The sequence below is a fragment of the Enhydra lutris genome, unplaced genomic scaffold (genome assembly GCF_002288905.1).
Source record: "Enhydra lutris kenyoni isolate GAN:26980312 unplaced genomic scaffold, ASM228890v2 scaffoldscaffold14, whole genome shotgun sequence".
NCBI lineage: Eukaryota > Metazoa > Chordata > Mammalia > Carnivora > Mustelidae > Enhydra > Enhydra lutris.
The window spans coordinates 45,672,362-45,694,980 of record NW_019154098.1 but is presented as its reverse complement, the minus strand read 5'-3'; the positions used below and the strand labels follow the sequence as shown (position 1 = coordinate 45,694,980).

Below are 22,619 nucleotides of genomic sequence, written 5' to 3'. Positions count from 1 at the left end.
GCAGTGAAAGGCAGTTATTATTTTTAAAAAGTAACAGTTTGGGGAAGAGTAGTAGGGAAAAAGAAATAACCTTATCTTTGTAAAAGTGAATTTTCTCCTGTTCTAAAAGGGAAAGCTGCAGGGGTTAGATCAAACGGCGGTCAGAAGCAGTACCCCCTACTAAATGCGATTGCATCTGAGCTCATAAACAAGAAGACGCTGAGACTGGATGTCACAGACTTGATTAATTTTCAAGTAGGGCAAATACAAACAGGGAAGACTGATGCTCTGATTTTCCTAATTAACTCAGATGATTCATAGTGGTTTAATAGCTGGGATCGCCACTCTTCCATTACACAGATGGGCAGGAGCTTGCTTTTTGGGAAATGATCTGACAGTTACGATGCACAGGCAGGGTCCTAAGAAACCTGACTTTCCAAGAGCTCTGCTTCTAATGCTGGGGTTTTTACTCGAATGAATTCTCACTCTGTTCCAGCTCCATACAAAAGAAATAGGCAGATCAAAATGTTCACACTCGGGCTTTCCAAAGGCACAAACAGAAATATATATATTTTTTTAAATAATTTTTTTCCTTAAAGATTTTTTTTTTATTTATTTGACAGACAGATCACGAGTAGGCAGAGAGGCAGGCAGAGAGAGAGAGGAGGAGGAGGCAGGCTCCCCACTGAGCAGAGAGCCCGATGCGGGACTCCATCCCAGGACCCTGAGATCATAACCCGAGCTGAAGGCAGAGGCCCTAACCACTGAGCCATCCAGGCGCCCCGGCACAAACAGAAATATTAATGCTAGTCCACAATTTCCACGTAAAGATTAATTTAACTGACAATTATCAATGATAGGAATGAATGTTATTGGGATCTGAGGAATATATTATTAGTGTTCATTTGCCCATACCCTTTTTAATGGACATTAAAGGATTAAACGGCTTCTGAAAAAAGTGGCAGAATCTGGATATCAGGTACTGTGTTGTTTTGTTTTGTTTTGTTTTTTACTGCTTTAGTAGACCAGTGGATGTTCTTTCTGCCAGTCTCTCAAATTCTAGATTTTGCTGTAGGAACATGTGTTTTGGGGAGTTCAGCATGCAAAGATCCCTTTTTGTACCTGCAGAACCAACACATTTGTTGAGAATAGAAAGGGCCATGCTTTGACATTTTCCAGCTTGTTATCTATTTAATTTTCCATCTGCTTCTTTTGCCACTGCCTTCCAAAGGAACATCTGCTGCACATCTGAGAGAAGGGAAGGAGGGAAGGAATATTGGATTCATGCCACCTGGGTCTGCAGTCCTAAACCTTGGGATTCAGATTAAGGGAAGGGAAGAAGACTAACAAATGCTCCAGAAAATGAAATGAGGACAAACAGTCTGTTAAGAACAAAGCTTTATTTCCATTTATTGCAGAGCCCACATGACCAGGCAAGCTGGACAACAATGTCTGCCATCAGCAAGGGCTCGGGCAGAGGCAGGCTGCTGATGTCTAGGGGAAGGCAAGAGCAGTTTCTGGAGCTCATACGCGCCCTCTGGTGCCTGAATTTCCCCTCCTCATACCTGCAGCTCACATACCCTGTAAGCATTTATGGGGCAGCTACTCCGTTTACGGAGCCAGGCTCTGTTCTGGGCTTTCTGGAGGCAGAGATGATTACAAGATATATTTCCTATCTTAAAAGAATTGGCCTAGGATGAGGGAGATGGGCAAGTAGACAGCAGATTACAACATACAATAATAAATTCTGCATGCTGGCTGGAAGCACAGAGAAGGGAAAAGACATATGTGCTTAATCCTATGAAGCAAAATGGTGGCTCAAGAAAAGGAGAGGCACTACAGAGACAGTGCCGTGAGCAGAGTCTGGAAGGATGAACAGGAACATTAGAAAACATGCTCTTTTTTTCTCCTTAGGATCAAGAAGTAACACGTAACAGCCCATCTTCATATTGACTCCAAAAACTGAATGCCCCAAAACCTTAATCCCGCCCGCCACCCCTCTCAGTGTCCATCCAAGCATCAGTGATTTTATCCAGCGTACTAGCTGGTTGTGCCATCTTTTAATATTATCTGAAGAATCACTAGCGAGCATAGCAAAGTCCTATCAGAGTAGAGAGAAGTTTTGGTGGAAGAACAATTTGCCACCACGGAGTCATCGATTGTTGGATTTTAACTGATTTTAACTGTCCTTAAATATCGAACTTTGGCATCACCGAAATCGTGATATCTAAGACCACAATAGTCAAGCCAGTTACATTTTTAGACTTAGAAGTTTCTCTGCAATCAAGTATTGAGTGCACATCTGGTATGGGCACCATGAGACACACAGAAATATAAGGCATGACCTTTGAGTCTAGGAAGCTAAAATCTAATTGCGATGATAAGCAATTAGTTCTTTAGTTCTGACGTGACAAATACTTAACATTTAACTGAGAAAAGAGTGAGGCTAATGTGAGAATATTCAGTGGATGTATGCTTTCTTTACTTTCCAGGCCCTCTACAAATAGGTGTAAAATTTTATCATTCTCTGTAGTCACAGGGTATACCGAGATGCAAATGTAATTAGCATCATCTCTGACTACACTAATATGTTGTCTTGATATCTTAACACATTTTATATTTTTATTTTTTTAATAAATTTTATTTTAAAAATATGCTTTCACAAAATGCGAATGGCTGGGGAAAAAATCAAGCACACCATTTTTTCTGTCACACATTTTCTTTTGAAAAGAAAGCTTTCCTTGGGTGCCTGGGTGGCTCAGTGGGTTAAAGCCTCTGCCTTTGGCTCAGGTCATGATCCCGGGGTCCTGGGATCGAGCCTCGCATCGGGCTCTCTGCTCAGCAGGGAGTCTGCTTCCCCCCCCCCCTCTGCCTGCCTCTCTGCCTACTTGTGATCTCTCTCTGTCAAATAAATAAATAAAATCTTAAAGAAAAAGAAAAGCTTTCCTCAATTTAAAAACACACTGAGGAATAATTTTTTGAAGTTTTTATTGCTATTAAGTAGCAAGCTATTTGATGAAACTAAATATTTGGTTATGTTTACCTTGAATTAACTCACAGAAATCCTTAGGTTATTTTAAGCATCTAACGTTTCAGCTTGTGGTTAGTTTCTTAGGTGGAGTTTCAAGGCCTTAAAACTTTAAGTTTAAATCAGATCATTAGATGCGATAGATAAGAGAATTCCCTATGTTCATCTATGAGAATGGACTTAAACTAATGATCGAAACATTTCATGATTTCAAAGTAGAAACAAAAGGAGGATTTCTATGGCATTAGGTGATTGGGGCACCCGAAGAAAAATCCCAAAGTGATTTCTATCAATAGGCCACGATCCATTATGTCCTAATTTAGGGTTGGTAGAAACACAGTATATTTTTGAGTTGGACTGTATGCCTGAGTTATCGTCTGATTTGTAAATGAGAAAACTAGGACCCAGAAAGATTAAATAATTACGTCTTCATTTTCTGGGTTTATAACCGTGACCTGAGATTCCTCAGCACATCATAACCTCCAGCATTATCTTGTCACTGTTATTCCTTTGGTTTTATATTTTCATCCATGAAAAAAAATCATTTAGGGACAGAGCTAGATCAATGTGTTTCTTAGCTGAACTCATATTTATCATCTCCACCCTATATTCTGGAAAATCAGGTTTGGCTGGCTGGTCTCGTGACCTGAACGAGTGCTCTGACACTTCTTCCATGCTAGCCTGCTTTTCTTTTCTTTCTTGGTTCTCTCTGAGACTGTAGAAGACAAGAACAGCATAGCACCATGCACAGCCCACCTGTCTCCTAGACTAAACTTGGCAAGTATAGCTATGGTGTTTGTGATGATCACTGGTAGACTTGGGGCTGTTTGAAGCCCTGGTGCTTTTGTGGCTGAGTCTGATGCAAATGAGGCTCAGGTAAGTTCCTGAGGGAGGGACTGAAGCAGATTTAGTAAACTGTTTAAATATTCTGTGCTTAACGTTTTCTGAATTGGGGGATAACTACACATAATTTCCTTTGGCTTCAGTATAGACAGAGCAGGCATAATAAATACATCAAGAAGGAACTAAGCCAATTGCTGAAACGTGACTACATTTAGTTGATAACAGAAAAAATAAACAATGGCATCGTCATTACTTAAATGAAGCACAGAACAGACTCTGAGTTAATCACTTACCAACCTTCTTCACCAGATAATATTCTTTTCCTTTTCTACCAATGTCTGTTCCATAATTCCAGTGGGTTTTTTCCTTTTTCCTAATATTGAGGCAGGTGCACTGGGAGATGAGCTAGGTATTCCTGTTAGCTCTACAGCTCTGATATTCAACTTCTGGTGGGCGGGAAGAGCACTGCCCCCACCTCCATGGTCAACATGTCTTCTGTCCCTGATTTCTCCTCGAAGATTAATCTGAAATTGAAGGGTACGTGGGGGAAAACCATTTCTGGATATTCTTCCTTACTATACTTCTAATTGCCTTTGCTCTCATCCTTAGGACTACCAAGAGGCCTCTAATTTGGAACAATTTGTAACTCGATTTTTATTGAAGGAGACCTTGAATCAGCTGCAGTCTCTCCAAAATTCTCTGGAATGTGCCATGGAAACTACTGAGGAACAAACCCGTCAAGAAAGGCAAGTTAAATATTTTCATATATCTCTTTAGTGATGGTGAAAGAACAGTTGAGGGGCATCACGATTAAGCTAGTGAAAACTAAAAATGAGAATTAATAAGTTTAAAGAGAATAACAGGAACCTCCTTTAGGTGCTCGCCTTGTATTTGCCTCTAAAAGCAGCCATTCTATTTTTACTGTCCATCATTTATTCAAATTTAAATTGCAAATTTAGTAGATGGAGAAGACTTTAAAATACAGATACATTTTACATAGTCCTGACTCTTCAGCAGACTAAAGTCTACTAAGACATGAAGAGTAAAACCATGATGTAAGATGCGAAGTAATACATATCATACAGAAGGGGAAATAAGGTACAAAGTATTTAGGAAGAGTAAAAGACTGCAGATAGAGAGAAGAAAGACAAATTCATGGCATTTCCTGGTGATATTTGGGCTCATCTTGCAAATGAGTATTATGTGAAAATGTGGAAATGGTAGAGACTTAGAGGCTAAGTGAACGGGGATGTACCTGGAGACTTGGGCATAGAATCAGCCTATTTATTTAAGGAAATAAAAAGTGAATGTTAGGGAAAGATTTCAAAATTCAAGACCACCAATTAATATCACTGAGAGGGTAAGTAATGCTATTATAAGGGCTATGTAAATAAGGGTGTTAATGCTAAAGAGGAACCTGAATTAGAACTGTGTAAAGCAGACATCAAAATTATTCTAACCAACAGTTGGTACTTTCTTGAGTTGCCATTGTTTACACCTTGCAAGCTAGAGAAGGGCTTGGCAAAACTCTGGCTTATGCAACATATTTTGCATGTGTTACTTCAAACCTACACATATGACCATCTAACTTTTGCATTTTAAATTAGAACCACACAGGAACTTTTTTGAACAGGCTGATAATAGACTGCTCAGTAGGGCAGTCTATTATCAGGGCAGGATACGTAATTATTAGGACATCTCAGAAAAACAGCGGAATTTTCAAACATGTGTTTACAACGTCAAAATGAGCGATCACCAGCAAATTCTAACAAAAAAAGCCTCTAATCTCAAATCTAATGAGCTCGTGCAGCTGATGAACATGGGTCTGCTCTGTGCAATGGATCTGGGCCACATTTTTACATTATAAACTTATTTTCAGTGCCTTGAGTGATTCCATATCAAATGGCAGACATAACAGATAGCTTTAGAAAAGCAACAACCCTTTGCCTCAAGTTTGAGCAGAAGATAACTAAACATCTTGAGACACAATGAAATTGATTTTGTGTTTTGCATAGGAAAATGCAGTTGATTTCTCTGTTTTGTTTAGATTTTCTTGATGTGACGTGGATTCTCCCTTTTCAGAATCAATTATTTGTCACCTGAGAGGAGGCCTGTAAAAGCACTGTGCTTCCTTCCTCACCTGCACTTTGGGTTTTTTCTGTAGTCATCTCCTGCAAGCTTGAGTTCTGCATTCACCGTCATATAGTGAATATATGACAGATAGCTGCTGTCCGCGTCAGGCCACAGGCTAGCCTTGGCCTCCTGTGAAAACTACCGACAGCTGCACAGCAGCTGTGTTTGATGAGAAGGCCTGTGATAATGCAGAACTTGATGAAAGTGGAAGACACTAGAGGACTAATGAGTATTTTATTTCTAGGCTTCCAGCTCAAACAGAGCTTGGAGGAATGAGAACTATTACGGGTCTGATGTAACTTATGGTCTTTGACTAAGGTACCCAGGGATGCCCAGATCTTACCCCAAATCTATGATACTCTTCTCAGGGAGGTTTTCATTAAAAAAGAAATAAAAAGCTAGTTTCTGCTAGGGGTTGGTACCCATAGATCCAACTTGAAGTGTCTAGTGACCCTGCCTGAAGAGTGGGAATTGGGCTCATGCTTAAAAGTACTGTGCCTCCTCTCCCTACTCCATCTAGCAATCAGGTGGCCAGAAGAAACCAAAGTTAGGAGAGCCCCAGGGGCCCTCGTCAGTGGAGAAAAAAACAGGACAGGAAAGATGGCTGTCCTTTTCCCATGGTATTAGACAAGAGACCAGTAAATAAGCCTCAGAGGAGATAAGACTCGAATGGGATCTTTAGGGTAGATTTAAAGGTAGAGGATATTCTCCCTGGAAGGATGGGGTTTCCTCACCCACGCCATAGTACCCATCTTCTTCCTTCTGGCTGACTCTTCCTCATTTGTTTGGTTACTGCTTGGACAACACTGCTCTCAGACTAGGACTTTATACCACCCACTCCAACACTGTGAACTTCCTCAGTCCTTCTACTTAGACTTACCTATAAACTCAGTCCTTGAGATCATGACCTGAGCCGAAGGCAGAGGCTTTAACCCACTGAACCACCCAGGTACCCCGAGACTTTGAGTTTCTAAATGAAAGGGGCTTTTCCTTGTTTCCCTGTTCCTGGCACAACTACATGTTAAATATATGAAACTGAATGAAAGGGAATCCCAAGGAAAGGGGGCTATATAGAACAGCGATGGATGAGGACCTGGGACGGTGAGAACAGCCCATCTGGCAGCTGAGGTTAGCAAGTCTAAAAGCTAGACAGATGCATTTTGATTTCATATGATCAGAGATTGTCTTGATGGTTGTAAATAAAGGAGAAATGGAATGAAAACAAGTTTTAAGGGAAATTAGTCTCATAACAGTATATAGTAAAGATTTGAGATGAGTTAGAACAAGGTCAGAGAGAAGAGGTCAAATCAATGTACCCCAAAACTCACCCATTTTTTTTTTTTGTAAAGGAAGATTCCATGATGTCCTGCATAGTCAACAATTGCAACCTGCAGATAGCCTTAAAAATCCCAGGGTTATAATAATTTGCTTCCCCTTAAGCATCAGTATTACTTTGGGGCTTAATATTTATGAAACCTCAGGATACAAAACTTCATTGGAATATAGCAAATTTTGAGAAGTCATCTATTCTAGCTATCAACCCCAGGGAGGAATCGCAGAGTATCATTCATCCTGCAGTAATGAGTTAGGCATGCAGTTTTGGGCACACTGTCTGTGTCTATTCATGTGAAAATGGCAATTTCAGAGAGAAGGGATGCATACAGCTGGAATGCCACAGTGGTGATATTTTTCATATGGTGTTCTACAACAGTCTTTGTATCTGTCCTGGCATACTGGCTAAATGAGAGCCACTTTAATTTCATGTCTTCTGAAAGTATCTAATAGCCAATGACAAGAATAATCATCACGTTACACTGGAGCTTCCCTCGAGAGACCCCTGTCCTCTTACATAAGCCTCTTTTCTTCACAAACCAAAATTCTGGGAACACAGTTTAATTATATGTGAATTTCTTTTTATAAAGGAATCTGAAATTTTTACTCTATTTTCCAAAGTTCTTCTTTATCCAGAGAAATGACTAATTCCTTCTAGGTTTAGAAGTTATTTTTCTCCTTTTGATGGTTGTCTATTATACAAGTAAGAGAAGGCTTTAATTTTGCTTGCAGGTGATTATAAAACTTTAGTCTACATTCCCTTAGCTTGAACGTAAAGGAGAACTGTTCTAGTCAGCTGTCCTTCTGACCGCTAGAGCTGCAAGAAAGTTGACCTTTTTTAAATGTCAAAGTAGAATTCATAGGGTGGTCTAGTTAAAGATTGGGGAGTAAACATATGATTTCTTTTCCTTCCTCCCTAAAACTTTCAAAGAAGGCATTAACAGAGCCTGGACAACAAGGAGTCATAAAGGTGCAAAGATAAGGATAGATGAACCAAAGGGAACTTGGAATATGGAAAGAAAATGAAGGTAGTAGTGACTGATGTTGGAGCTCTGAGAAGGACAAAACACAGACAATGTACGAAGCCAATATGCAACGTAATTGGTGTCACGAACCTCAGGCTTATGAATTGGTTTCCCCATGCACAGTGGGGGTGAAGGTGGGGCTAACATAGTGCTGAAAGCTCCATCTAACACTGGGTAAGTGTCCCTCCTCAGTCTTTGAGGAAGCCTAGAGTGCTTTCTGGAGAAGGAGAATAGATATACAGCTTGCACTGTAGCAGTCAGGACACGATACTAAAACACAGGCATTAACTGAAAGTCTCCATACTGAACAGTGAGATTTTGAAAGTCACTCAGCATGCTGTACTCCCAAAGCCTTGACAGCTGGACTTACACACTCTAGTTGGGAGATTCTTCTCTCACTTTTCTGTGGGATCTCATCAGCCCAAGAGAAAGACTAAGTACCAAGAGTTGGTGTCCCCTAATGAATAGGCCAAGTCAGGCCACCCTACAGTGGGGCCTACAAGTTGGCAATCTCTTCAGCCCCCCTACCACACACACACACACACACACACACACACACACACACTCCAATCATCCCTGTTTCCTTCCTCTGAAATAGGCAAGGACAACCAAGAGAACATGTCAAACACAAGAAAAGAAACTTAGGAGAAACAAATTTAATCCAGAGAGCAGAAGAAAGCTTCCAAAAAAGAAAAAAAAAAAATCAGTACCCCGAAAAAGCAGAGAAAATATTGCATTTATGAATTAAGGACAGGATGCTATTTTAAAAATAATAATATTCAAAGCACATAAAGAGCTCTTGGAAATTATGGTTGCAGAAATAACCTGTGAGCAAGATTTGGAGATAAAAGTATGATGACGTTTCCACAGAGATGAAAAATAGGAAAGAAAATAAATAAATTATAGGATAGTCCAAAAGGGCCAATATTTGAAAAGTAGTAATTCCAAAAAGAGGAAAAAAAGAAATTTTCTAAGAAATAATTCTCAGAACAAGGACCTGAGTTTCCAGGTTGATAGAACAGACCAAGAGCCCATTACAATAAATCATAAAATCTGACACCAAGGCATGGCATTTTGAAATTTCAGAATACCAAAGACAAAAAGAAGTGTCTAAAATCTTCTAGATAGAAAAACCATTTCAAATACAGAACAAAGAAAACACTAGATTTTTTCAATAATTACACTGGAAACTAGAATGCAATCAAACAGCCTTTTCAAATTTTGAAGAGAACATGATTTGCAACCTAAATCTCTCTACTCTGACTTCTGGAGAAGATGGCACAGTAGGAGGATCCTAGGCTCACATTGTCCTATGGATACACCTAAATAACACCCACATCAATGTAAATAACCCAGAAAATGACCAGAAGATCAGCAGAACAGACTCTCAACATCTAAATGTAGGAAGAGGCCACATTGAAAATGGTAGGAAGGGTAGAGATGTAGGCACAAGCCAAACAGACCCACAAGACTGTCTCTGGGAGGGATGGACACTGCAAACATGGAGAAGGGAAAAGAGCAGACCCCCATAGATGCCCCCAGACACAAGGGATTCACATAGGGAAGATGAACCCCTATAACATTTGGATTTGAAAACCAGAGGGGCTTAATTTTGTAAGTTTTTAACAGTCATTGGGGCTTAATTAAGACATAGAACTTTTTTTTTTTTTTTTTAAGATCTTATATATTTGAGAGAAAGTGAGAGAGAAAGCACGAGAGGAGGGGGGAGGGTCAGAGGGAGAAGCAGACTCCCTGCTGAGTCTACCTCAAGAAGCCAGAAAAATCTCAAATAAACCAACCTTACAACTAAAGGAGCTAGAAAAGGAAGAATAAATAAAACCCTAAACCAGTAGAAGGAAAGAAATAATAAAGATTAGAGCAGAAATAAATGAAATAGAAACTAAAAACAAAAACAAACCAAAAAGACCAATGATGCCGGGAGTTGGTTCTTTGAAAAGATTAACAAAATTAATAAACTTTTAGGCAGACTTATAAGACTCAAAATCAGAAATGAAAAAGGAGAAATATCAATCCAACATCATGGATTATTAGAGAATATTATGAAAAATTATATGGCTACAAATTGTGCAATCTAGAAGAAATGGATAAATTCCTAGAAACATATAACCTCCCAAAACTGAATCAGAAGGAAATGGAAAATTTGACAGACCAATTACCAGCAATGAAATTGAATCAAGAATTAAAAACTCCCCCAAAAACAAAAGTCCAAGACCAGATGGCTTCACATGTAAATTTTACCAAACATTTAAAGAATCATTAATATCTGTTCTCAAACTATTCCAAAAAATAGTAGAGAAATTCATTCTGTGATGCCAGCATTACCCTGATATCAAAACCAGACAATGACACTACAATGAAAGAGAATAAAAAAGAACTATAAGCCAGTATCTCTGAAGAACACAGATGCAAAATTCCTCAACAACACATTAACAAATTGAATCCACCAATATAGTTAAAAAAATCATTCACCATAATCAAGTGAGATTATAAGCTTCTGCACAGCAAAGGGAATAATCAAAGAAACAAAATGACAACCTACTGATTGGGAGGAGATATTTGCAAGTAATATATTTGACAAAGGGTTAATATCCAAAATATATAAAGAATATATAGAATGCATAAAACTCAACACCAAAAGAATAAATAATCCAATTAAAAATGGGCAGAAGGGGCGCCTGGGTGGCTCAGTGGATTAAAGCCTCTGCCTTCGGCTCAGGTCATGATCCCAGGGTCATGGGATCAAGCCCTGCATCAGGCTCTCTGCTCAGCAGGGCGCCTGCTTCCTCCTCTCTCTCTGCCTGCCTCTCTGCCTACTTGTGATCTCTGTCAAATAAATAAAAATAAAATCTTAAAAAAAAAATGGGCAGAAGATAAGAACAGATGTTCCTCCAAAGAAGACATATAGGTGGCCAACAGACACATGTAAAGATGGTCAACGCACTAACCATCAGTGAAATGAAAATCAGAATTAGACTGAGATATCACCTCACTCCTGTCATGACTAAAATCAAAAAACACAAGAAACAAGCATTGGCAAGAATGTGGAGGAAAAGAAACCCTCATGCACTGTTGGTGGAAATGCAAACTGGTGCAGTCACTGTGGAAACCAGTATGAAGGTTCCTCAAAAAATTAAAAATGGAATTACCATAAGATGCAGTAATTCCACTCCTGGGTATTTAACCAAGGGATATGAAAACACTAATTTGAGAAGATATATGCACCTCTGTGATTATTGCAGTATTACTTATAATAGCCAAAATATGAAACCCAAGTATCCATGGATAGATGAGTGGATAAAGAAGTGTACACACACACACACACATATATATACATACTCATATACATACAGTGGAATATTATTCATCCATAAAGAAGGATGAAATCTTGCCCTTTGCAGCAACGTGGATCTGGAAAGCATAATGCTAAGTGAAATGTCAGTAAGAGAAAGACAAATGCCATATGAGTTCACTCATGTGGAATTTAAAAAATAAAAAAGACAAATTACAGACTCTTTTTTTTTAAGATTTTATTTATTTGAGAAAGAGAGCACAAGTGGGGAGGTGAGGGAGAAGCAGGCTCCCTGCTGAGCAGGGAGCCCCATGTGGGGCTCAATTCCAGAACCCTGAGATCATGACCTGAGCTGAAGGCTGTCCCTTAACTGACTGAGCCATCCAGGTGCCCCCAAATCACGTACTCTTAACTATAGAGAACAAAACTGATGGTTACCAGAGGGGAAGTGAGTGGGGGGATAGGTGAAATAGGTGAAGGAGATTAATAGTAAACTTAGGATGATGAGTACTGAGTACTGCATAGAATTATTGAATCATTATATTTATTATACCCCTGAAAATAGTATACCACTGTACATTAATCATACAGGTATTTAAAAAAGTAAAGCTCTTTACCCCATAAAACCACCAATAAAGTAGAATAAAATAAAAGTATATCTTTTTTTAAAGGTTTTATTTATTTGTCAGAGAAAAAGAGAGAGCACAAACAGGGGAAGAAGCAGGCAGAGGGAGAAGCAGGCTCCCCCCTGAGCAAGGAGCCCAAAGCAAGACTCGATCCCAGGACCCTGAGATCAGGACCTGAGCCAAAGGAAGATGCTTAACTGACTGAGCCACCAAGGTGTCCCCAAAGTACCTTTTTTTTTTTTAAAGATTTATTTATTTATTTATTTGACAGAGATCACAAGTAGGCAGAGAGGTAGGCAGAGAGAGAGAGGAGGAAACGGCTCCCTGCTGAGCAGAGAACCCGATGTGGGGCTCGATCCCAGGACCCTGAGACCATGACCCGAGCTGAAGGCAGAGGCTTTAACCCACTGAGCCACCCAGGCGCCCCAAAGTACCTTTTTAATATGCAGTATTTCAAAATTTTGAACACTGTATCAAAATCTAATGATGTACTACTATATGCTAGATAATTGAACATAATTAAAAAAAAGAGAACCAGTGTAAAAAAATAAAAAGCTATTAAGTTCATTCATTTATCTAAAAAAAAAAAAAATTGCCGCTCATGGTGCTTAAAAGGGAATTTGGGGAGAATCAGCATTAGAGAGAGGCTAAAGAAATTTTCCCATAATGATAGTAAAGGAAGATTTTGGATGATTGAATTAGTATTAGAATTGGCTGTATGTAGGAAAAAGTGACTTAAACACAAAAGGGTTTATTACATCTTATGAAAGAGCTTGGTGGGGACTCCTGGCTGGCTCAGTGGGTTAAGCCTCTGCCTTCAGCTCAGGTCATGATCTCAGGGTCCTGGGATCGAGGCCTGCATTGGGCTCTCTGCTCAGCAGGGAGCCTGCTTCCCTCCCTCTCTCTCTGCCTACCTCTCTGCCTACTTGTGATCTCTCTCTCTCTCTCTGTCAAATAAATAAATAAATACATCTTAAAAAAAAAAAAAAAGAGCTTGGTGGTGGCAGCCTAAGCACCTGACAGCTCTACAGATTTATCATAGACCTCCTGCCTTTTTCACATATTAAGTACGTCCTCATGTTTGCCTCGTGGTGCAAGACGGTTGCTGGAATTCCAGCTATCATGTGTGTATTCCAACCAGGATAGAAGAATAGGGAAAGACCAAAGAATTGCTTCCCAAGTTGAATCCATTCTTTCGAATAGTTTTTCTATAAGTTCCTTATAATATTTCCTTGTATATACTCTTGACCTGAGCTTTTCATAGTGGGAAGTTAATAGATACATTTTAAAACTGAAGAATAAAATGATAGCAATTGAAGCATATTATATACAGACATGAGGATAAATAGTCAAATTAACACTTGTTGAAAGCATTCCCTGAACACTTGTTGAAAGGGGAATGGGGCATGATATGGAGGTGGGGGAGTAGGAGCTCCTATTTGTTAAAATAAGCTTTGTAGAATTATTTGATTTTTAAAATTATATGGATACATAGCCTTGATTTAAAAAACTTAAAACTGACTGAACACTATAGGTGTTCTCAAACTAAATACATCAGCACACACAAAAACATTTTTTCCACTGATGGTTTGGTCAAGATAGGTAAGATGTTTTTCTTAAGTCACAAATTAATATACAATTTTTACTCAAACTTTGAAAGAATATAGACAACTCACAGTTTCTCCTTTAGATTCACATTTATACATTTATAAAACCAAGTCTTCTGGGTCTTTAGAGCATGTTGGTAAGCAGCAATTCTCCTAACTTTTCATTTCACTACACCAGAAAATCTTTGTGACCGATGGTTGAAGATCTGTTTCTCCAGGCAAGAAACACGCTGTGGTTAAATGTTGTCTCTCTTGTTCAAGGCAAGGGCCGACCAAGCCGGAAGTCCTGTTGATTCAGTGGCCTGGAAAGCGATCAAGTCGCCGAGTCCAGAGACACAACAGCTTCTCCCCTAAAAGCCCTCAGTTTAGTGCCTGCGGTCCAGGTAATGAAACTTTGTCATTTTTCTCCTTCCAAACTGACTCAGTTTGTATTTTCACGTTGACATATTTTTTAAACAAGTTGTTTCATATGTTTTAAACAAGTAAAACAGCAGTAGTAATGGAATGGTTTTCCTATACCAGATAAGTTTGAAACCACGTGGCGAAGAGCCTACAGTATTAAGAACAGGGTGATGATCCTCCCCGTTGTTTCCAGCAGAATCCCACAGCAGCATCCAGCAGTGCACAGAAGAACGATGGGTAGGACAGAAAGCAGCTCGGTCACCTTCTGCACGAGAACTGGAGACTTGTAGAAGTCCCCATCAAGAAAGGAGGCACCCTTTAGTTTGTACCCTAATTTGTTCGAGATTCCCTAAAGCCTACCTAAACACATGTAAAGTTCATCTCAGGAAAGGATCTTTATTTCCTTTCATGATGGGATTAAAGTCATAGCTGGCATTTTTGAAGCATGAAATATATTATGACATTTATTGGCCTAAAACCTTAATATTATAGGTTATTTTAATTGTGCTATTTTAATAATTACTTCAGTAATCCATTTGAAGTACACAAATTCATGTTGCAAAGCATCGGTAATTTCCGTAAAGCATATGTATGCATGCATATGTGTATATGTATTGAGTGTGCATATATATAAACATCACTTGAACATATTGTTTTGACACAAATTAATCTTTAAATATCTATTATTTCAGTAAACCAAAGTACTAACTATAGTCTATATTTACACAGACTGTACTTGAAAGGTTTCAAAGTGCCTTCTTGAACACTGTCTTTTTTCATTCTAATACCTTATAAGATAGATGTTAGTATCTTTATTTCCCCAGAAGGGAAGCAATTTGTCCAAGGTCATCTGGTTTATTAGACCATTTTTACAGCGAGACAACCACAAAAGCTCAGTGATTACCACTGCAAATACTTGTCTTTTTTCTCTCATGGGTCTGTGGTTGATGGTGATTTGGGTGACCTCAGCTGGATGTGTGCTCCCCCGGTGAAAGTAGAGTTCAGCTTCGCTTCTCGTGTAGCCTGCTGGGATCAGTGTCTCCTTGGAGAGGAGTTTCTTCTCTTGGTGGGTGTCAGAAGCACAAACAGCCAGGCCACGTCACACGGCTCACTTGAAACCACTGTGTGCATCTTACCTGCTAACTCTCCAGTGGCCAAATGAGTCCCACGCCGAACCCAGTAGCAGTGGGGAGGGACATCTACTCCACCTGTCGTGGTAGGAGGTGCTGCGAGGTGGAGGGGCAATGACTGTAGGCAGAGAATTCTATCCCAGGAAGAAAGGGGAAGTTCGTGAACACTAATACAGCCTACTGTGTGTTGTTAGGAAATGACAATGCTAGGCTCCCAGGTCAAAATATAGATTGTTCTTCATGCTTTAGCCCTTTAGAAAACAGAGCAAAACCCAAAACATCCTTCTAAGGAACTTTGATGTGTCAGCCACCTCAAATTCTTCTAGGAACAAGCCAGGATGGAAATGGTGTTGACTGATTTGTAAGTTAAAAAGTAAACATAAATTTTGTTCATACAGTTACAATGTTTTCTGTTATAAAGCACCCTTATTCTGATTTTTTTTTTCTTATATCCACTTCTATGTGACTGTGCTCCTGCTTAGTTTCGCCTCCTAATTTACATGATGGGCTTTGCAAGGAGTTTCAACTAAGAATGCAGAGAGAGCAAGAAGTGCATTCTAATGTAAAGTACGACCTCTTTATAATTTGGTCTTCTCTTCCAAACATTCAAAGCTAAAACAAGGTTTTACAGTTTGAATTCAATCACATCCTCCCATCGAGAAATATTGAATAATATTTCAGCAAATGCCTATGAAATCATTGAGCCAAGCTGCCATAAGGACCCACAAGAAGGCCAGGATGTCTATGCAGGGGCTCAGACCACAACTCTTCCCTTTGCACCCTTGAGTAATCTCCAGGTCGTGAGTTCAAGCCCCACACTGGGTATACAGCTTACTTGAAAAAGCAAGAATAAAATAAAAAAGACTTAAAAAAAGTTTTTTAATTAAAAAGGTCATTACAGCAACAATATTAGCAGGAGGACTTGGTGCTAGATACAGACATGTGTTTGTGTGTATGTTCACACAGATGTACATCCGCACATCTGTCACGTGTGTGCATGTATATATGTGTGCGTGTGTGTGCATATACACATGTATATATTTTGATTGAATCCTCACAATAGCTATGTGGCCACTGATACTCTTGCCATTTTAAAAATCAGAAAGCTGAGGTCAGAGGAGTCCAGTCATCCGAACAAGATCAGCAGCTTCCAGATCCTGCACTCCTAACTGCTATGCCATGACCACAGCGCCCATGCTTATTCTGGTTAGGCCCTAGGAAAGGAGACACCAGCTACCTTGCTGTGGTCAGACATCTTACTTCCTTTCCTGGCTCCTGCCACTGTCACAGAAGTCAGCTTAGAATTATTGATGGATGCTTTCTGTTTTTTTTCAAAAGAAAAACCAGCCATCTCATGGATTGGTAAAAATGGCTCAGCAGGATCTGTTCCTTGATGATCAAAGGCCAGTGCAGGCAATGACGTCAAAGGCACAGACTTGCGAAAATGAACCCACGGGGGCACGCGGATCTGTGGAACACAGTAACTCAGAAAGCACTCATGTGAATGCAGTTCTTAAGAAGGTGGTGACTAGTCAGTGACACTGTGTGCTTCCTTGCAGGTCAAAGAAAAGTTCTGAAATGCCCAAACGTTCCCTCTGTTTAATACATTGTCCTCATGGTTTTCCCCTCAAGGCTTGTTAGAAGAAGATAACCAGTGGATGACCCAGATCAATAGACTCCAGAAATTAATTGATCGACTGGAAAAGAAGGTACCTGCTTCCTTTTCTTTCTTCTCCCTCTCACTTTTCAGTATGTTCTGACCCGTTTTCCTCCCGGCATGAATACATCCATGGCTGCCCCACGGATAGACTAACAGCCAGGAGTCCTGTGATGCTGCCTGGTAGTTATCTGGGTGTTTCTGTTAAGGCAAATACGGAAGCTCATGTTAATTCTCAGTCCCTCACCCCTACCCCTGGTGAGAGTTAAGATAGGATGTAGAGGGGCACCTGGGTGGCTCAGTCGGTTAAGCATCTGCCTTCGCCTCTGGTCATGATCCCAGAGTCCTGGGATGGAGTCCCGCATAGGTTCCCTGCTCTGCGGGGAGCCTGCTTCCCCCTCTCCCTCTGCCCCTCCTCCCATGCTTCTGTGCGGGCACGCATAGTTTCTCTTTCTCTCTTTCCAATAAATTAGTAAATCTTTAAAAAATTTAAAAAAAAAAAGGATGTAGAGTTGCAAGTTAAATAAATGCACTGTACTGCCTGCTTCTTAGGTTACCTGTGCTGTAGGTAGCAGTGCGCCTGAATGACACAGACGGCTGCTTGTAGGGACGGCCTGGCCCACGTCCTGGGAGTGTTTCGGAGTGATTCAGGAAAGTGGTTGTATGAGATACTAGAAGGTGAAATTACATTTGCAACTTCTGTAAATTAGCCTGCTAACTGATGAATTTTGGCGCTGGACTACCCAGTGAGCAACCAAGTAGGGATGTGACAAGTTTTTCAGATATATATTTCATGTTTCAAGTTATTTCTGTTGACTAATTCACTTAGTACCTGCAGTCCTAATATTGTACTGGTGTTCCCTTTGATGGAAGAGGCAGGATATGTCAGTAAGAATATGTGTTTTCTGGTCACGCCAGGCACCAAAGGAAGAAATGTTTATGTTTGAGACAGTTACAGATGTTGAAGAACCTACAGCCTGCTTGTAAAATTAAGCATTATTATAAAAGTTAACGGATTTTCTTAAAGTATGTGATAGCACAGAACCAGCTTCATAGTTAATGCTCAGTGAACTCTTGCTGACTGACTGAGACATGTAGAACAGATGCTAATTACAGTCTACAGATGCTTCCTGAGGGAAAGATCACTGCGAACTAAGGTGCTTGGCAAGGACTTAGTGTGGCTGGAGGGGCTTGAGTCGGGCCTTTAAACGATGACAATTAGGGATTTTGTTTGCAAGCAATAGAAATCACCTCTGTAATAAAATTTTTTTCTGGAAGGTATGGGAGTGCTCACAGAATCAATAGAAGGTATAGAAACTGGGATTCAGGAAAAGTCAGGAGACACAGTAACTCTAGAGATCTAAGTGAGAAATGCTCAGTGGTCTCTCAGGCTACCTCTACTGGAATAAGTGAGTTCCAACCATCTCTAGTCTGTTGACATTATGCTCAAGATTCCATTTTCCAGGGGGTAGAATCTGGTTGGTCTTGTTAGGGTCCCAGGCTGATTACTTGGGTAAGGAAGGGAAGAACATCTTGATTAATGGTCCTAGAGCACTGTGTTGAAAGGAGAAGAGAGAATTTACTGAAAGGAAGATGTATTGTCATTAAAATTGGAGTAAATACTAGTCTGCTAACAAACCAATGAACAAATAGATATTTGTTATGGAAAAGTAAATTTTTAGTAAAAAGAGACCACCTAAAGAGGACATTAGGTAAGGTTGACAGCATGAGTAAAACCTAAGTAGGCCAGCCTGGTTAGATTCTTTCCTTTAGGAAAATGGTAACAAATAAGATTGTGTGGATGGATAGGGGCCATATTACGGATGGTGTTAAATAACAGAGTAAGGAATTTGGACTTGTCTTGGAGACAATAGGAGGCATTTATTATTTTTCAACAGGTAAGTGACATAACCAGAAAGATCTTTTAGTTAGAAAATTGGACAGCAAGAACACAAATTGAATTCAAACAAGAAAACTCGAACCACCAAAGCCAGCTCAAGCAATGACATTAAGGAGCAAGTTGCAGATCTGAGCCCACTGGGATCAGGTATGGCAAGAGATGGGCCTGTAATATATGACCAAAAAGGGGTACCTGGGTGGCTCAGTCATTAAGCATCTGCCTTTGGCTCAGGTTATAGTCTCAGGGTCCTGTAATCAATCCCCACATTGGGCTCCCTGCTCAATAGGAAGCCTGCTTCTCCCTCTCCCCCTGCTTGTGTTCCCTCTCTTGCTGTGTCACTCTCTGTCAAATAAATAAATAAATAAAAATCTTAAAATATATATATATGAAATATATATATGTGTGTGGGTAAGTGTGTGTGTGTGTGTGTGTGTGTGTGTATGACTGAAAAGAAAATGGCAGTTTTGAAAGACTTGAGTGAAATTAACAGGATCATTGAATGGGTTTGATGGGTAAAGGACGGGGAATCTCAGATAGGATTCTGAGAATTTGAGTCTGAGTGCCTTAGTCAATTGTATCATTAGCAGAAAGGAAGAGACAAGTGAGAGATAATGGGTGAGGTGAGGTGAATTTGTTGATTAGGTATGTTAATTTCAAGATCCACTAGGACACAGGCAAAAATGTTCAGTTAGATGTTACTAAGCAAGAAGCCAGGCCAACAGTTTAAGGTCTCAAGAGCCGTCTCCACAAAGATGAAACTCCATGTCCCGAGTTGAGGAGGATCTCTGAGAAGGAGATTCTGTACAAGGAACCAGGTCCAGAGGAAGAAACCTAGGAGAGTTCTAGTCCCTTTGCTGCCATATCACCATTTGTTACATTAACATTGACCACTTACTGGGCAAATAACCTAAACTTAGAGCTGCAGCAATTCAACTTTCTTCCTAATTTTATCAATTGTTATGTGAGCTAAGATTAAACATAATCATAGGGAAAATGGTAGCTATGAAAATTTGCTTTCCAATCATGGAAGATGGAAATGCATGACCTCTATTTGGAAAGCAAACCTTGTTAAAACATAAAGAGTCCATTGTTACATAATTTCAGATTCATTTAAAGAACATAAATTTCTCCTTTTAAAATAGATTTGAAGTTCTTGGCAAACTTCTCTTTATTTGGTGTCTTAACTTTATAGAGCTATTTTTAAAGGAATAACTTTATCTTAGGTCATGCCTTTTTTTCCCAACTTTAAATCAAAGTATTATCACATCTTTTTCTTTCCTAGACTTTTTCTCCCTCCCTTCCTATGAAAGGGTTTCATTTTGAGGACAGAGTCTGAGAGGGTTGCTGAAAGTATGATGTGATGGTCTTGGGCATTGGATCCCAGCTGTGTGGGGCTCAGCATGGTCTGTCTTAATGAATGGAGAGGCAGTGCAAGTTCTGTGTTCTTCTACAACTTATTCTGTACTGTGAATTAGGCTTTTAGAGGAAAAACTACCCAATTGCCAAACAGTAGCTAAGTGCATGTCATTTCACAGTTGACTCTCTTGTCTTTTGCAGTTTTTGGCACCGGGTTTGATCTCCCCATTAGAAGGACATGTTCCTGCAGGGGAGCACCTGTTATCTTTTCTTGCAGTTAGTATGATAAATCCTTCCTGCACCATAAGCTGAACCCAGTACTACTCATGTGTGGGAGGGGGAGTAATCTTCGAAATTTCTATAGTTTCCTTCAGGCATTCTTTCTTCCCATTTCAGCCCCTGTGAGGATTTATGGGGATATATTGAAATCATATTTTATGTTGTCCTTGAGCTCTGCAGAAAACATTTTCAAACATCCTCATTGTGTTCATACCACCTGTTTTAGGTTGTTCTTATCATCAATCAAAGAATGTGGAAGCAAAAAATGTACCTGAGTTGGTATTAGGGACAGAGTGGTCAAGGAGATCCCATTTGTTAGAGTTTCTATCTGTGGAGTATTTTTGAAGATTCATCCCCTTGCCTTCCATCTCCTTGACTTCAAGGGGAAGCTATGATTTCAGTGGGGCATTCATTCAGCCATTCATTTATTCAGCTATTGCCTACTGCGCGTCTGCTTTATGCCCGGTATTATTCTGGCAGTGGAAGTACAGCTGTGATCAAAATAGGTAAGGTCCTTGGTCCAGTAGAGACCGAGGAAAATCAGTAAACAAATCAATGAAATAAGGTAATTTCAGAGAGCGAAAGTACCGTGAAGACAAAGTAAGGCAGTATGGTAATGATGAGGGGGTAGATACCTAAAGTGGGTGACCCAGGAAGGTCACTTTAAGAAGGTGATATTGGAGTTGAGGTATGAGAGAGGAGAAGGAGCCAGCTAGGTGAATCTCTAGGAATAGAGAATTCAAGACAGAGGAAATGGTGAAAGTGAATCCTAGAAAAGTTAAATAACTTGCTTAAGGTTTAATCACAAGAGAACAGCAAAGCTAGAGCTACATAACTCTGTTTTTAACAAGTTTATGTTATTTTGGACAGTCTGGATTTCTACAGCTCTCAGTTTATTATCTCCTTGAAGGAATTATTGTGGATAATCCTCACGTACCACAGATGCTAGGATATATATTCTTAGAATGAAGCCCTGGGAGTTTGCATGCTTGGTTTCACTGGAGATATTAACATCATCCATTGATGACTGTAGAAAGTTCTAGGGTCTTTTTAGCCATCCTTGATTTTTAGGAACTATCAAAAAAGTGTTTTGATTTGCTTTTGAATTCATCATGTTTTAGTAATGTCAGATTATCACTAGAGTATAAAAGTATTATAGCAGTTGCACTAATGTCTGTCAAGATCTCCCTCTTGGGCAATCAGTGGCAATCAGTACTAACAGCAAAAGAAGTCAGCCTAGTCTTTCTTTTTCCTGTCCTGTTCTTTCCCTATTCTAATGAATCTGCTCCATTTTGTTCTCTTCTATTGTCATCAGTAAAATTAAAGTAATAACAAACACATCTGAAATGGCTTTTTTACTGTTGATAAATGGGTAAAAGAGGTTTTACTGGTTTCATTTTTTTAATGGTTTCATTTTTCAAAAAGTTTTCATTTGTTTTAAGTCAGAATTACTCCATTTCCTTTCAGATAATGAGGTTCCTTTGGTACAACATTAGCCATAAAAGACTTAACATTCAAGTATATGGTGTTTCCTTTATCTCATTTCTGGTCCCTTTCTTTCCCATTTCTTTCTCCACCTGAAGGATCTCAAACTTGAACCACGGGAAGAAGAAGTTATTGAAGGGAATACTAAATCTGTAAGTACTTTTTTCCTAGGTGAAAATGTCAGAAATATATACTTTGAAAACATTTAATTTCTTCAAAATTAGTGACTTTCTCAGTGAAAATTTGAAATTGTACAAACACATATTTTATTTTGCATGCCTAAGTAGTAGTTTCAAAATTGTGATTTGTGGAAACCTAATGCCTATTTTACAGGGTTTTTATGCAAGTACTTAGCATGTGATATGTGCAAAATGACAATTTTATGCATACGTAAATCAGTGAGTTATTGAATAATTGAATGAATGTGACTGGAAGAGAAGGGTAACATTCAGATTATATCACGAACAACATTTTATCAACCCTCCAAGCCTGAGTGTTCCACCTGAGCTGAAACTTGATGCTATTCA

At 39.5% G+C, this 22,619-nt stretch overlaps 1 protein-coding gene across 1 annotated transcript in view; it reads left to right on the top strand.

The window, feature by feature from the left end:
• Window positions 1-22,619, top strand: part of LOC111146817 (N-terminal EF-hand calcium binding protein 1) — a 210,446-nt gene that overhangs the window by 153,585 nt on the left and 34,242 nt on the right. The window contains exons 6-9 of the mRNA XM_022502513.1: window positions 4,460-4,596; window positions 14,145-14,266; window positions 17,048-17,124; window positions 22,191-22,244. Of these exons, the coding sequence (XP_022358221.1) occupies window positions 4,460-4,596; window positions 14,145-14,266; window positions 17,048-17,124; window positions 22,191-22,244 (390 nt within the window). The remainder of the gene's footprint in view (window positions 1-4,459; window positions 4,597-14,144; window positions 14,267-17,047; window positions 17,125-22,190; window positions 22,245-22,619) is intronic.